The 16,920-nt window shown below is 43.0% G+C and overlaps 1 protein-coding gene across 1 annotated transcript in view; it reads right to left on the bottom strand.

Annotated features, from left to right (window-relative positions):
* Positions 1-16,920, bottom strand: part of bub1 (BUB1 mitotic checkpoint serine/threonine kinase) — an 82,694-nt gene that overhangs the window by 50,310 nt on the left and 15,464 nt on the right. Inside the window, exons 9-15 of the mRNA XM_055630615.1 lie at positions 15,295-15,414; positions 11,913-12,044; positions 7,842-7,938; positions 7,434-7,521; positions 3,055-3,401; positions 2,374-2,432; positions 720-839 (exon numbers count right to left, since the gene is read on the bottom strand). Of these exons, the coding sequence (XP_055486590.1) occupies positions 720-839; positions 2,374-2,432; positions 3,055-3,401; positions 7,434-7,521; positions 7,842-7,938; positions 11,913-12,044; positions 15,295-15,414 (963 nt within the window). The remainder of the gene's footprint in view (positions 1-719; positions 840-2,373; positions 2,433-3,054; positions 3,402-7,433; positions 7,522-7,841; positions 7,939-11,912; positions 12,045-15,294; positions 15,415-16,920) is intronic.

Raw genomic sequence — 16,920 nt, 5'->3', positions numbered from 1 at the left:
AATATCGAAAATTGCAAAAAACATGCACCCAACTGGATAACTTTGCCAACAGCATTGAAATATTATTGGGCGACAGTGCAAAACAAGCACTGTTTGATGTCGACTACAGTGTCTGAAAATAAGCAATGTCACCAACTTCGGACAGCTACATGGATAGGACAGGTGTAGAGGGATATGGACCAAACGTGGACAGGTGGGATGAGCGGAGATGAGGCATGTTAGTCGGCAGGGATGAGTTGGGCTGATTAGCCGGTTTCCGAGCTGGTGAGGTTTTATGAGTTCAGCTTGGAATGTTTATAGCGAATTGATTGGGTAACACAACTCGGCATTACATGTAGGAAAGAATTGCAGATGCTGGTTTAAACCAAGGTAAACACAAAACACTGGAATAATAAGCAGAACAGGCAGCATCTCTGGAGAGAAGGAATGGATCATGTTTCGGGTTGAAACCCTTCTTCAGTCTGAAGCGTCTCAACCCCAAATCGTCACTCATTCCTTTTCTCCAGAGATGCTGCCTGTCCCGCTGAGTTAGTCCAACATTTTGTCTACTCAGGATTAACATCCATAACCAATTTCTAGCCTCAGTTTTCAAACATCTTAAATTGGCTGTGGATTTACAATTTATCCAGACAGAATCACAACTTTATCCATTCTGAAAGCACAACTTTCTATTTGCAAAAGTAAAATGATGTCAACATGAACTGAAATGACTGTCTTACCAAAAGCTTCTTTAGTACAAACAGTAGGTGAGGGGAGGACTTTAGATGGAGTAGGTTGAACCATGCCAAAAGAGGAGTTTGGAGTGCGAGATAAATTCATGGTTGTTCCCAAAACATTTCCTGCAAACAGTCACAATTTAAAACAAATAATTAAATATTTGTAATACTCCATTGCATACATAAAACTTTACAAAGTCAAGAGGAATATTTCAAAAAGTAACACAAGATAAAATCAAAAAATGTTGGACAGCCTTAAACCTTTCTAATCAGGTGTTCAAAAACACGTTTGATGCAAAATGAATAACAGGCTACAAGGAGATAAAAACCTGTTCATTGAATCACACTGAATAAAGGAGTAGAGCAAGCAGTAGAGTGGACACCTAACCAAAGCAGGACAAGGTGTGTAGGAAGGAACTGCAGATGCTGGTTTACACTGGAGATAGACACAAAATGCTGGAGTAACTCAGTGGGACAGGCAGCGCCTCCGGAGAGAAGGGACGGGAGACCCTTTGTTAGACTGAACAGAATATGGGTTGTCTCTCTACAAGCAGGAGTCACTTCCTATAATTACTGTCACAAATATTTACCATCTGAAGCAAATTAGCAGGTGCCATGAACATCATTTAATTCAGAGACGGGAAGTTGTCCCAAAAACTATCCAATGAGCTGGGGAAGACAGATTTTAAGAAACAGAATGGGGGTGGCACAGTGGCTCAGCAGTAGAGTTGCCGCCTTACAACACTAGACACCCAGGTTCGATCCTGTTCTTGGGTGCTGTCTGCATGGAGTTTCTACGTTCTCCCCGTGATCACGTGGGTTTTCCCAGGGTGCTCTGGTTTCCTCCCACACTCCAAAGACGTACTGGTTTGTTGGTTAATTGGCTGAGGTAAAATTCAAAATTGCCCCTAGTGTGTAGGATGGTGATAGTGCACGGGGTGATCGCTGGTCAGCGCAGACTCGATGGGCCGAAGAGTCTGTTTCTACACTGTATCTATAAAACTCTAAAGTACAAATCTAAAAAAGGTGTGGGTGGAAGGGTAGGAAATTACAAGGGGGAAATCCTTGATCGGAGGCAGGAGAATTGGGAAAAGTTGAAATGCTGCGAGGTAACAATAATATGGAGGAGAGAGTAACAATGACCTAAAATCACCAAAGGAATAGGAAGGAATTGTGGTAGTGGATCAGCAACTTCCAGGATAATGGGATTCCAAATGGGAATCTGATTACAACCATCAGACGATCGGGGGGGGGGGAGAGAGAGAACTGGAAGATACAATGCTTCCAAGCTAGTGTGTTAAACTATAAACCACAAGCAGAAAAAGGTTTCCTTTTTTTTTTAAGTTGCAACTAGGAAATTATGAACTATGAATAAATGGTTAAGGACCTACAGATGCTGGAAAAATCGAAGGTAGACAAAATGCTGGAGAAGCTCAACGGGGTGAGGCAACATCTATGGAGCGAAGGAATAGGTGACGTTCAGACTATGAATAAATATCAGTGCATTTGCTCTTCTGACTATTCATTTTGGTTTTTAAACTATAATCATTTCATTTAAATCTAATTTGGGAGTATTTTGTGAACATTCAGTGAATGCTGTTTTGGTGGTGTGGTATAACCAGTTAAAAATGTTCTCCAATAACCACGTGATATTTACCCTCTTTTGGCCTTGAGAAGGAACCCATTCTAGAACTGTTGCCGCTCTCATTCATAACCCTAGGAAAAGAATTAAAAGTTGTCTGTTGTACAAACACATTTTATTTAAACAGTACACAAAATTGCTGGAGAAACTCAGCGGGTGCAGCAGCATCTATGGAGCGAAGGAAATAACAGTATTTGGTGTCCGAACCACACAAAAGTTCATCCATTTTTGTTAACTTCAGAAGCTGTGTTGTTACAGGGTAGTTTTATACAAAGCTTGTGGCAGATTCAGTGGGTCTTTACAACACTGAAATTTGGTCATTTTCTACTGTCAGTGTATGATGAACAGTGTTGTTTCCTAAATTAAACATCACACTGCCAGGTCTTTACTTAAAATTCACAACTAATATCATAACATGGGGGGGCTATCGCATTGATGTGCTTCAACAGAAGCGGCAACTAAATTACCAAAACAAAATAAAACTAAAATGAACCCGAATAAGTTATTTAACTCTAATTCTTAGAGGCAGGCAAGTGGGATTAGTGTTGATGGGACACGCTGGTCAGAGTAGGCAAGTTGGGCCGAAAGTCCAGTTTCCATGCTGTGTGAATATATAAAAGTTAAGCAGAATAGTGTAATTGCTAAGTTTGCCTTTGCGGAAAGCTGTATGGAATTGTTTAGATGAAAAATACTTACTGTTGCTCATTGCTACTTTCATTTGCATTGATAACCAGAGATCTGGATGGAGGCTCCAACTCTGTCCGTGACTTATTAATGCTACTCTCTGGCTCTCCAAACATTGGGAATGCAGGTTGGCTTCCAAGAGACCTCTGATTATCATCCATCTTTGGCATCAATAGTGAGGCACCATGCTGGGATTGCAGCAGCGCAGCTTCTGTGAAACTTGCAGTCCGCAGTGGTCTAGCACAGGCACCCAATGATGAATTCTCCTCAAAGTCTTCCCTTCTGCCCGTTCCTTTTGTAGCAGCAGCTGAAGACGGTGCCTCAGCCTTGGTGGGTAACGTCGAAGGTGTAGTCACCAGCTGCAAGGTATTTTGGGATGAAGTCAGCATAAACATTGGAAAAATTGAGACCAAATTGATTGGAATGTGACTTTATTGTAATTTATAAAATCATGCAAAATTACTGGGGTAGCAGGAAGAAAACAACAACAAAATTCCACTTCTGAAATAAAAGTGAATCGTTGAAAATACTTAGATTAGGAAACAAGTATGGAATAAAGAAGATTCAGGTCAAAGTAATTTGCCCCCTCATCAGTTGTCTTGTGATGAAAGTCCCTGATGTAATGTTAACTATTTCTTGCTCTGCTGACACAGTTCCATCGTGCCGGTGCCAAAACACTCCCCTGCGGCAAGCCTCAACGACTTCCGCCCAGTTGCACTTACCCCCATCATCACCAAGTGCTTCGAGAGGCTGGTCCTGGCACACCTCAAAAGCTGCCTACCCCCCACATTGGATCCCTATCAGTTTGCCTACCGCAAGAACAGGATTATGGAGGATGCCATCTCAATGGCACTTCACTCCGCCCTCTCCCACCTCGACAACAGAGACACTTACGTAAGAATGCTGTTCATCGATTACAGCTCAGCATTCAACACCATTATACCCTCTAAACTGATCACAAAACTCGGTAACCTGGGCATCGACCCCTCCCTCTGCAACTGGATACTAGACTTTCTAACCAACAGACCCCAGTCTGTTAGGTTAGACAAGCACACCTCTTCAACCCTCACCCTGAACACCGGCGTTCCACAGGGCTGTGTGCTGAGCCCCCTCCTCTACTCCCTCTTCACCTACGACTGCACACCTGTACATGGTACTAACACCATCATCAAGTATGCAGATGATACAATGGTGATTGGCCTCATCAGCAACAACGATGAGTCGGCCTATAGGGATGAGGTCCAGCTCAGGAAGTCTAGGTGCGGCACGCACACCCCTATCCACATTAACGGGACGGAGGTGGAATGCGTTTCCAGCTTCAGGTTTCTGGGGGTCAACATCTCTGATGACCTCTCTTGGACCCACAATACCTCAACTCAACCAGCGTCTCTTCTTCCTGAGGAGACTTAAGAAGGTCCATCTGTCTCCTCAGATTCTGGTGAACTTCTACCGCTGCACCATCGAGAGCATCCTTACCAACTGTATCACAGTATGGTATGGCAACTGCTCCGTCTCCGACCGGAAAGCACTGCAGAGGGTGGGGAAAATTGCCCAACGCATCACCGGTTCCTCGCTCCGCTCCATTGAGTCTGTCCAAAGCAAGCGTTGTCTGCGGAGGGCGCTCATAATCGCCAAGGACTGCTCTCACCCCAACCATGGACTGTTTACCCTCCTACCATCCAGGAGGTGCTAAAGGTCTCTCCGTTGCCGAACCAGCAGGTCGAGGAACAGCTTCTTCCCTGCAGCTGTCACACTACTCAACACTGTACCTCGGTGAATGCCAATCCCCCCCCCCCCCCCCCGGACACTCCACCCACAGGAAAAACACTATGTCTGTATGCATGTAGATAGATTTATTTATTGAAATCATATTCTATGTCGCTCTCCAGGGAGATGCTAACTGCATTTCGTTGTCTCTGTACTGTACACTGACAATGACAATTAAAGTTGAATCTGAATCTGAATCTGAGCTCACCCATCAAGAATTTTTTTGATTTGATTTTTACTGTAGTATGAACTGTTGTATGAATGTACGCAAGTACAGTTAAGGGCAAGAGGAAAATAAATAAGGACGCTATTTTAGGGAAAATTAAGGCAAAGAGTCCTTGTGTGGGAATAATGATATAAACATGATTGACAAATAGCAGTATATAATCCTATCACTAAAGCAAGATTAACAGCTTTCTGAGACAATAACAACACCCGCAAACTCTGCTCACCTACCTACTAATTGTTAAAAACATTCTCAAGGAAAACTTCCTGAACAAGAAATTCTGCAAACTGATCGTTAAGGCCTTGTGCATAAATCCTACACAAATACTTTAACAGAGAGTGTAAGCCACACATTCGAGCAATAGACCAAATGGTGGAAATGGGTGCTCCATGATTGGCAGTGACAGGATGGGCTGAAAGGCTTGTTTCTGTGCCATGTGACTGGATGACACTAACAATCTGTCAAATGGCTTCAACATTTGAAAATGAGCAATATTCACAAACAGTCAAAAAGCTGTTAAAAATTAAACAGAGCTGGTTCCGCTATTCAGGCCATTTCCATAACACCTACAGTATATGGAATATATATTTGCTATGGATGTGGGGAAGACTATTTGTATTATGCAAGCCAAATTAGTTACATCGTGATTTTGATCAGGGACAACCATTTGTAGGTGTCTAGGATTTGGAGCCAGCACTCAACTTTGCAACTGGATCCTCGACTCCCTGACCAACAGACCCCAATCAGTGAGGATGGGGGACAAATCATCCTCCACGATAATCCTCAACACTGGTGCTGTGCAAGGATGTGTTCTCAGCCCCGTTTTTTACTCCTTCTACACCCACGACTGTGCAGCCATGTACAAATCTAACTCAATTTACAAATTCACAGACGACACCACCATTGTGGGCCGGATAGCAAATAATGATAAGACGGAGTACAGGAAGGAGATTGAGAACTTTGTGTCCTGGTGTCGAGACAACAACCTTTCTCTCAATGTCAGCAAGATAAAAGAGATCAACTTCAGGAAACAAAGTGGGACACATACCCCAGTTTGTCTTGACGGAGCCGAAGCAGAGATGGTTGAAATCTTTAAATTCAACCACTTATATTGAAGGAATGACCAAGAAAGCACACCAACGTCTCCACTTCCTCAGAAAGCTTAGGAAGTATGGAATGTCCCCAACAAACCTCAAAAACATTTACAGATGCATGGTTTGGGAACAGCCCCATCCAAGACAGAAAAAAATTGCAGAGGATTGTGGACACAGCCCAGACCATCTCGCAAACAAACCTCCCTTCCATTGACTCTATTTAAAGCTCACTCTGCCTTGGCAAGGCCAGCAGCATAATCAAGGACAAGTCGCACCCTGGCCACTCTCTCTTCTCCCCTCTCCCTTCGGGTAAAACACCCACCTCCAGATTCAGGGAGTTTCTTCCCAGCTCTTTATCATGCAACTGAACCATCCAACTGCAACTAGAGAGCAGACCTGAACTACTCTCTATCTCATTGGTGTCCCTCGGACTGTCTTTGATCGGACTTTACTGGCTTTACCTTGCATTAAACGTTATTCCCTTGTCATGTATTTATACACTTTGGTCTCCAAGTTTTTGGTCTCCTAATTTGAGGAAGGACATTATTGCTATTGTGTAGGTTCACCAGGTTAATTCCCTAGATGGCGGGTCTGAGATATAATGAAAGAATGGGTCGACTGGGCTTGAATTCACTGTAATTTAGAAGGATGCGAGGGGATCATATAGAAACACATAACATTCTTAAAGATTGGACAGGCTAGATGCAGGAAAAATGTTCCTGATGTTGGGGGAGTCCAGAACAAGGGTCAGTTTTAGAATAAAGGGTAGGCCATTTAGAACTGAGATGAGGAAAAACTTGTTCACCCAGAGTTGTGAATCTGTGGAATTCTCTGCCACTGAAGGCAGTGGAGGCCAATTCACTGGATGTTTTCAAGAAAGTTAGATTTAGCTCATAGGGCTAAGAGGAAGCTCTAATGGAATCAAGTGGTGTGGGGAAAAAGCAGGAATGGGGTACTGATTTTAAATGATGAGCCATGATCATATTAAATGGCGGTGGTGGCTCGAAGGGCTGAATGGTCTACACTTGCACCTATTATCTATGTTTCTATCTCTACACTGCGAATGGCTCGATTGTAATCATGTATTGTCTTTCCGCTGAATGGTTGGCATGCAACAAAAGCTTTTAAACCAGCATCTGCAGTTCCTTCCTACACACGTTCTCTCTGGTGTTGGAACGGTTGAATTGTAACCTCGCTGTTTCTTCCCAGCTAAATCAAGTAAGATGCATTCCAGCCTATCTTTGGAGGAACATGTCATTTGAACCAACATTTAAACTGGTTGGGCAGCAAATCAGAATCTTTACCTTTTCTTTTCTGGTCACGCTTTGTCTGTCACATAATTCTCCCAGTGGTCTTGAATCTATTGTTTTACATTTCAAAGTATTCTGTACGCTGTAACATAAGAATGTTAATTTAAACAAAGCACAAACGCAACTAACTAAGGTAGACAAAAATGCTGGAGGAACTCAGCGGGTGAAGCAGCATCAATGGAGAGAAGAAATAGGCGACGTTTTGGGGCGAGACCCTTCTTCAGCACGTCTTGACCCGAAACGTCGTCTATTTCTTCTCTCCATAGATGCTGCCTCACCCGCTGAGTTCCTTCAGCATTTTAATCTACCTTCGATTTTTTTATAGCATCTGCGGTTCTTTCTTAAACAACCCAACTAGCGAGACATTTTCAAACGAGGATTCTAAGAAATTGTTTCCAATACCTCTTTACAGCACCAGCATCATCTTCAAAGATAGAAAATGGCACCGTGGAAGGTGGAGCTACGTTCATACCCAAGTTTTCCATGGATTGATGGATATCTTGGAGAAAAAGCAAAGAAAGTGATATTATTCATGTGAAAAACCACCAGTCAAGTTCTCAATTTTAGCTGAAGGAAAAAGACACAGTAATAGTAAAATGTGACAGATTCAAAGATAAATAGCACAAAACATTCCACAGTGCTCCAGACTGATGAGAAAGCACCAAGCAGGGCTCTCACTAATGAATTATTCCCTGAGGGGTTTATTTCCTACCCCTAGGTTTAAGTCTCATTCAAAACAAATGGAATTTGAAGGAATCACTGAAATACAAAAAAAATCAGTCCGTGTTGGAACTGATCTGTGAACTCAAGATCTAACTCGGACGATACCATTAAACCGCTTCAGTTAACAGAACCCATCACTTTCTGACCCTACTGCCTGTTGCGTCCAGTGATGTTCTTAAGTGCTTGGAGCAGATTTAGGTCATTCGTCCCATCAAGTCTACTCCACCATTCATTCATGGCTGATCTATGTCTCCCTCTCAACCCCATTCTCCTGACATGTGTGACTGCTGTAGATTATATCTGTAAAATGAAGGATACATTTAAAAATAGAGGCATATTAAATAGAGTCATGGAGTCATGCAACGTGGAAACAGGCCCTTTGGCCTAACTTGCCCACACCAACCAACATGCCCCATCGACACTAGGCCCATAAGCTTGCGTTTGGCTTATATTCCTTAACCTTTTCTATCCATGCACTTATCCATTTTTTTTTAATGCCTCAACTACCTCCTGTGACAGCTCGTCCATATGCCTAGCACCATATGTATAAAAAAGGTTCCTTTTAAATCTTTCGCATCTTCACATGAAACATATGTCCTCTTTCTTCATTCCCCATGTCGGGTAAAAGACTCAGCATATTTACCATATACCATATCCATACAGCCAGCAAAACAAACTAGTTTATTTCAAGAGGGCTTGAAAACAAAGACAGGGATGCAATGCTGAGGTGCTGGTAAGGCTACATTTGGAATATTGTAAGCAATTTTGGGCACCATATCCGAGGAAGGATGTGCTGCCTCTGGAGAGGGTCCAGAGGAGATTTATAAAAATGATCCCAGGGATGGGTGGGTTAACTTATGATGAGCATTTGTCGGCATTGGGCCTGTACTCGCTGTAGTTTAGAAGAATGAGGGGGGGTGGGGGACCTCATTGAAACGTACAGAATAGTGAAAGGCTTGGATAGAGTGGATGCGGAGAAGATGTTTCCACTAGTGGGGGAGTCCAGGACTAGAGGTCATAGCCTCACAATTAAAGGACGTTCTTTTAGGAAGGATATGAGGCGAGATTTATTTTGTCAGAGGGTGGTGAATCTGTGGAATTCTTTGCCACAGACGGCTGTGGAGGCCAAGTCAATGGATATTTTAAAGGCAGAGATAGATAGATTCTTGATTAGTACGGGTGTCAGGGGTTATGGGGAGAAGGCAGGAGAATGGGGTTTGGAGGGAAGATAGATCAGCCATGATTGAATCGAATGGGCCGTATGGCCTAATTTTACTCCTATCATTTATGACATCTATAAAAATACCCCTCATCTTCCTGCGCTCCTTGTAATAAATTCTTCGCCTGCTCAATACCCCCCTGTAGTTCAGATCGAGTCATGGCAACAACCTCGTAGATATTCTCTGCACTCTTTCAGCTTAACATCTTTCCGATAAAAGCGTGGCCAAAACTGAACACAATACAAGATCAATGCCTTGTACAACTGTAACGTGACCTCCCAACTTTTATACTCAATACTCTGACAGATGGAAGGCCAATGTGCCAAAAGCCTTCCTAACCACCCTATGTCCCTGTGATGCCACTTTCAAGGAACAATGTACCTGTACTCCTTGATCCCTCTGCTCTACAACACTCCCCAGAACCCTGCCATTCACTGTGCAATGAAGCACTATATGAGAACCAGAGTCATGCAGCATAGATTCATGCCCTTCGGCCCAACTTGTCCATGCCAACCAAGATGTTCCATCTAAGCTAGTAATATCTTCTCTCTGAACCTTTCGAATTCACATTCCTCTCACAATGTTTTTTAAAATTATGAGTTCTACAACATTGACAACAGTGGACTGACTTTGCTCAAAGTATTAGAAACACTTTGCTGATCAAGGAATGCATGAAAGATTAGTAGGCAAGGTTGCATTGGTGGTATTGTGTTCAGGTATGGTCACCCTGCTATAGGAAGGATCTTGTTAAGTTGGAAAGATACTGAGAAGTTTTATATGGAGGTAGACAAAAGTGCTGGAGAAACTCAGTTGGTGCGGCAGCATCTTTGGAACGAAGATAATAGCAACGTTTCGGGCCAAAACCCTTCTTCAGACTGATGCATGGTGGGGGGGGAGGGAAGAAAGGAAGAGGAGGAGCCAGAGGGCTGAGGGAGAGCTGGGAAGGGGAGGAAACAGCATGGGCTACCGGAAATTGGTGAATTCAATGTTTATGCCGCTAGGGTGCAGACTGCTCCTCCAATTTATAAGGATGTTGCCAACACACGAGAGCCTGAGCTGTAGGGAGAAGTTGGGCAGACTAGGACTTTATTCCTTGATAGCGCAGGAGGATGAGGGGTGATCTTAGATGTGTATAAGATCATGAGGGGAATAAATTGGTGAATGCACAGTCTTTTACTCAGAGTAGGGGCATCAAGAACCAGAGGATATGGGTGTAAGGTGAGAGGGGGAAATGTTTTAATAAGAACCCGAGGGATAACCTTTTCCGTACGGACGGTGGTGGGTATATGGAACAAGCTGCCAGAGAAGGTTGTTGGAGCAGATACAAAAACAACATTTGAATGAATGAATAAGTTTATTGGCCAAGTATTCACATACAAGGAATTTGCCTTGATACTCCGCACGCAAGTGACAACATGACATACAGTGACAGTTACGAATGACACACAAAAAATTAAATATTTATAATAAAACATTCATTAAACATTTAAAAGACATTTGGACAGTCTGAAGATGGGTCTCGACGTGAAACATCACCCACTCCTTCTCTCCAGAGATGCTGCCTGCCCCACTGAGTTACTGCAGCATTTTGTGTCTACCATTGAATTAAACCAGCATCAGGAGTTCCTTCCTGGACAGGTAGAAAACTGTCCATACTGACCATGATGCTCCATTTAAGCTACTCCCATCTTCCCTCCAAACCTTCCCTATCCAGGCACCTATTCAAATGTTATTTGGAGAGTAAAGGATTAGAAGGATATAGGCCAAATGCAGGCATGTGGGACTAGTGTAATAGGGCATGTTGATCGGCAGGGGTAAGTTGGACTGAAGGGCCTGTTTCCGTGCTGTATGACCCGAAGACACTAAACAACTTTTAACCAGAACTCTATCACACATCACTAAACTAGAACCCAGGAGATAATAGTACTCATTTTAAATGGGAAAACTCACCGTTGTAAAATTCATTAGTGTTACATCAATTACAGTAATTCAATGGAATTTATCATTGGGACAAACAAATTAAAATTCGTTCAAACTCACAATTGATCTTGAATTGTATAGTGCAGCTTTTTCACTCAGGCCATCAGACTACTCAACACACTTAAGAAAATTCCATGAACAGTACCCAAACAAAGACAAACAAACTGTGAAAATAACTTTGGCTCAATGTCTCCAGTACGAAATTTGCACTTTTTCTATATTGCACCTTTCATTGTTGCACCCTTTTTAAAATACCTCAAAGTTTTTGCTACATTTTGGCACACTGTGAATATTTTAATATTTTAAATAATGTAATGTCTATTGTCTATTTTTATTGGTATGTTGTCTGTCTGTGTTTTTAATATTACTTGCACATTTGGAGTATGGGGAAACGTAATTTCAATCCTCTGTGTAACTACTGTTGCATAATTGAATTGACAATAAAGTTTACTTTGAACAGTCCATCAAAGAACACAAGCCAAGAAATCAGGCATATTCAAATAGCTGGAAGTATGAAAATAAATTCAGAGAGAAATTCATTCCGACTTACCATTCCTTTCACAATATGTTGTGGAATCTCCCTCTTGTACCTGCATTAGATCATCTGCAGGAGCACCGCCATTCTCATTCACTTGAGCTAATTCAGGGATTACTGGCGTTTGAAACATGTGCATTATCACATCTGCAGCAAAAAACAAACCTTTACTCCCTGGTATGCTAGAGCATGACTATTAATCACACCAAACTGAATTTCTAATTAAAACACTTCAGCAAGTTGATTGGTGCGGTTAGGGCAATGGATGTTATCTGCTTGGTTTAGGTTTATTAGTGTATGTAGAATAATGGTCATATGTGGGGGAATCGCTGGTCGGCACAGACTCGGTGGGTCGAAGGGCTCTGTAACTCTAAACTAAACTGGTCTGAAATATCTTAGTGTTTTACAATGAAAATGTAAACAATAGTTCAAAACGTTTCCACCTAAACTGTCAGAATTGCCAAATTAAAACTTGTACAAAAACTACATGCTCAGGTGAAATACAATTATTTACATTGCCCTTGAGATCCTTAAATATCCCAAACTGGGATATTTGAGATTCAGCCCTGAAAATAAGCAATGTCACCAACTTTTGACAGCTACAGTGCCCTCAATAATGTCTGGGACAAAACCCCATCATTTATTTATTGTACTCCACAATTTGAGATTTCTATTAGACAAAATCACACGTGGTTAAAATGCAGTCAGATTTTATTAAAGCCCATTTTTATACATTTTGGTTTCACCATATAAAAAATACAGCTGTGTTTATACATAGTCCCCCCCCCCCCCCCCCCCCCCATTTCAGGGCACTATAATAGAAAATAGACAATATACAATAGGTGTCGGACTAGGCCATTCAGCCCTTCAACATGTGGGTCAAAGTTGTGCCAATGAAAGTCAAAGAAGCCATTATGAGACTGAGAAACAAGAATAAAACTGTTAGAGACATCAGCCAAACCTTAGGCTTACCAAAATCAACTGGTTGGAACATCATTAAGAAGAAAGAGAGCACTGGTGAGCTTACTAATCGCAAAGGGACTGGCAGGCCAAGGAAGACCTCCACAGCTGATGACAGAAGAATTCTCTGTATAATAAAGACAAATCCCCAAACACCTGTCCGACAGATCAGAAACACTCTTCAGGAGTCAGGTGTGGATTTGTCAATGACCACTGTCCACAGAAGGCTTCATGAACAGAAATACAGAGGCTACACTGCAAGCCGCAAAAATAGGATGGCCAGGTTACAGTTTGCCAAAAGGTAATTAAAAGAGCAACCACAGTTCTGGAAAAAGGTCTTGTGGACAGATGAGATGAAGATGAACTTATATCAGAGCGATGGCAAAAGCAAAGTATGGAGGAGAGAAGGAACTGCCCAAGATTCAAAGCATATCACCTCATCTGTGAAACACAGCGGTGAGGGTGTTATGGCCTGGGCATGTATGGCTGCTGAAGGTACTGGCTCACTTATCTTCATTGATAATACAACTGCTGATGGTAGTAGCATAATGAATTCTGAAGTGTATAGACACATCCTATCTGCTCAAGTTCAAACAAATGCCTCAAAACTCATGGTTCATTCTACAGCAAGACAACGATCCCAAACATACTGCTAAAGCAACAAAGGAGTTTTTCAAAGCTAAAAAATGGTCAATTGAGTGGCCAAGTTAATCACCCGATCTGAACCCAATTGAACATGCCTTTTATATGCTGAGGAGAAAACTGAAAGGGACTAGCCCTCAAAACAAGCATAAGCTAAAGATGGCTACAATACAGGCCTGGCAATACAGGCCTGGCAGAGCATCACCAGAGAAGACATCCAGTAACTGGTGATATCCATGAATCACAGACTTCAAGCATTCATTGCATGCAAAGGATATGCAACAAAGTACTAAACACGACTACTTTCATTTGCATGACATTGCTATGTCCCAAACATCATGGTGCCCTGAAATGGAGGGGGACTATGTATAAACACTGCTGTAATGTCTACAGGTATTGTACTTCCGGTGGCGCTGGTGCCAGCAGCCTCCACCTACAGCCCGGTATCTTTTTGTTTTTTTGTTTATTTAGTTATGTAAAAGTGTGTTTTTTTGGTGTTTTTATGTGGGGGAAGAGGGCACGGTGCGGGGGATACCGTCCTTCAGCCACTTCCTGGTGAGGACGCGACTATTATCCGAGTCGCGTCCTCGTCCCCCCCCCCTCCCCCCACAGCGGCCTACCTACCTGGATTGGCGCGGCCTTTCCTGCCGGGATCGACCGGAGCTCCAGCAGCGGCGGGACAGCGCTGTAACATCGCGGGGCTGGCGATGCCTTACCGGGGGTCGCCGTCTGGAGCCCGGAGTGCTGGACCTGCTGCACCGACATCCTGGAGCTGCGGTTTGCTGAGCTCCCGACGCGGGCGGCGCTGACTACAACGCGGGGGTCCTGTGACTCTGCCCGGCTCGGCCTGTGGACTCAGGAGCTGCAGACTCCGGCAGTGGGAGGCGGCTGATCAGGAGGTCCGGGCCGCTGAGGAGGAGGATGCTCACCGTCGGGGTTCGGCGTCGGCGTTCCACCAGCCCGGCGTGAGGGCCTGAACATCGGGCCACCCGGGGCGGCGACTGCGGGTGCTTGGAAGACCCCGTCCACGGATGAACACGGAGGGGAGGCTGGCTGGACTATGGTGCCATCCTCACCTTGGTGCCATTTATGTTATGTTGTGTCGTGGACTTCTGTATTTGTGCTTTTTTTAAAATTTTAATTCAATTTCAATTTTATTTTTAATATGTTTTATTATTTATTTATTATTTATTTTTTATAATTTCTTTGTGATTTTTTTTAATGATACTACCTGTAAGGAAAATTCATTTCGTTGTCTCAAATTGAGACAATGACAATAAATTGAATACAATACAATACATGGTGAAACCAAAAATGTATAAAAATGGCCTTTATTAAAATCTGACAATGTGCACTTTAACCACATGTGATTTTTTCTATTACAAATCTCAAATTGTGGAGTACAGAGGCAAATAAATAAATGATGGGTCTTTGTCCCAAACATTATGGGGGGCATTGTACATAGATAGGACAGGTGTAGAGGGATAGGGACCAAACACGGACAGGTGGGACGAGCGGAGATGAGGCACGGGGATGAGTTGGCCTGATTAGCCGGTTTCTGAGCCGGTAAGGTTCATTTGAGTTCAGCTCGGAATGTTTATAGGGAATTAATTGGGTGACACAACTCAGGATTAACATCCATAACCAATTTCTAGCCCCAATTTTCAAACATCTTAAATTTGCTGTGGATTTACAATTTATCCAGACAGAATCACAACTTTATCCATTCTGAAAACACAACTTTCTATTTGCAAAAGTAAAATGATGTCAACATGAACTGAAATGACTGTCTTACCAAAAGCTTCTTTAGTACAAACAGTAGGTGAGGGGAGGACTTTAGATGGAGTAGGTTGAACCATGCCAAACGAGGAGTTTGGAGTGCGAGATAAATTCATGGTTGTTCCCAAAACATTTCCTGCAAACAGTCACAATTTAAAACAAATAATTAAATATTTGTAATACTCCATTGCATACATAAAACTTTAAAATCAAGAGGAATATTTCAAAAAGTAACACAAGACAAAATCAAAAAATGTTGGACAGCCTTTAACCTTTCTAATCAGGTGTTCAAAAACATGTTTGATGCAAAATGAATAACAGGCTACAAGGAGATAAAAACCCGTTCATTGAATCACACTGAATAAAGGAGTAGAGCAAGCAGTAGAGTGGATAACCAAAGCAGGACATGGTGTGTAGGAAGGAACTGCAGATGCTGGTTTACACTGGAGATATGCACAAAATGCTGGAGTAACTCAGTGGGACAGGCAGCGCCTCTGGAGAGAAGGGAAGGGAGACCCTTTGTTAAACTGAACAGAATATGGGTTGTCTCTCTACAAGCAGGAGTCACTTGCTATAATTACTGTAACAAATATTGACCATCTGAAGCAAATTAGCAGGTGCCATGAACATCATTTAATTCAGAGACGGGAAGCTGTCCCAAAAACTATCCAATCAGCTGGGGAAGACAGATTTTAAGAAACAGAATGGGGGTGGCAATAGGTGCAGGAGTGGCCATTCAGTCCTTCGAGCCAGCAACGCCATTCAATGTGATCATGGCTGATCATCCACAATCAGTACCCCGTTCCTGCCTATCTAACTCTCTCTTGAAAGCATCCAGAGAATTGGCCTCCACTGCCTTATGAGGCAGAGAATTGCACAGATTCACAACTCTCTAGGTGAAAAAGTTTTTTCCTCATTCCTCACTCTAAATGGCCTACCCCTTATTCTTAAACTGTTGCCTCTGGTTCTGGACTCCCCCAACATTGGGAACATGTTTCCTGCCTCTAGCGTGTCCAAACCCCTATTAATCTTATATGTTTCAATAAGATTCCCCATCATCCCTATAATTCCAGCGTATACTAGCCCAGTCGCTCCATTCTTTCAACATATCACAGTCCCGCCTTCCCGGGAATTAACCTGGTGAACCTACGCTGCACTCCCTCAATAGCAAGAATGTCCTTCCTCAAATTTGGAGACTAAAACTGCACACAATACTCCAGGAGTGGTCTCACTAGTGCCCTGTACAGCTGCAGAGGGACCTCTTTGCTCAGTGGCTCAGCAGTAGAGTTGCCGCCTTACAACACTAGACACCCAGGTTCAATCCTGATCTTGGGTGCTGTCTGCATGGAGTTTCTACGTTCTCCCCGTGATCACGTGGGTTTTCCCAGGGTGCTCCGGTTTCCTCCCACACTCCAAAGATGTACAGGTTTGTTGGTTAATTGGCTTCGGCAAAATTCAAAATTGTCCCTGGCGAGTAGGATAGTGATAGTGTACAGGTGATCGCTGGTTGGCGCAGACTCGGTGGGCCGAAGAGTCTGTTTCTACGCTGTATCTCTAAAAGTCTAAAGAACAAATCTAAAAAAAGAGGTGTGGCTGGAAGGGTAGGAAATTACAAGGGGGAAATCCAGGAGAAATGGGAAAA

The sequence above is a fragment of the Leucoraja erinacea genome, unplaced genomic scaffold (genome assembly GCF_028641065.1).
Source record: "Leucoraja erinacea ecotype New England unplaced genomic scaffold, Leri_hhj_1 Leri_452S, whole genome shotgun sequence".
Taxonomy (NCBI): domain Eukaryota; kingdom Metazoa; phylum Chordata; class Chondrichthyes; order Rajiformes; family Rajidae; genus Leucoraja; species Leucoraja erinaceus.
The sequence above is the reverse complement of the archived record's forward strand: the minus strand, read 5'-3'. Positions and strand labels throughout refer to the sequence as shown.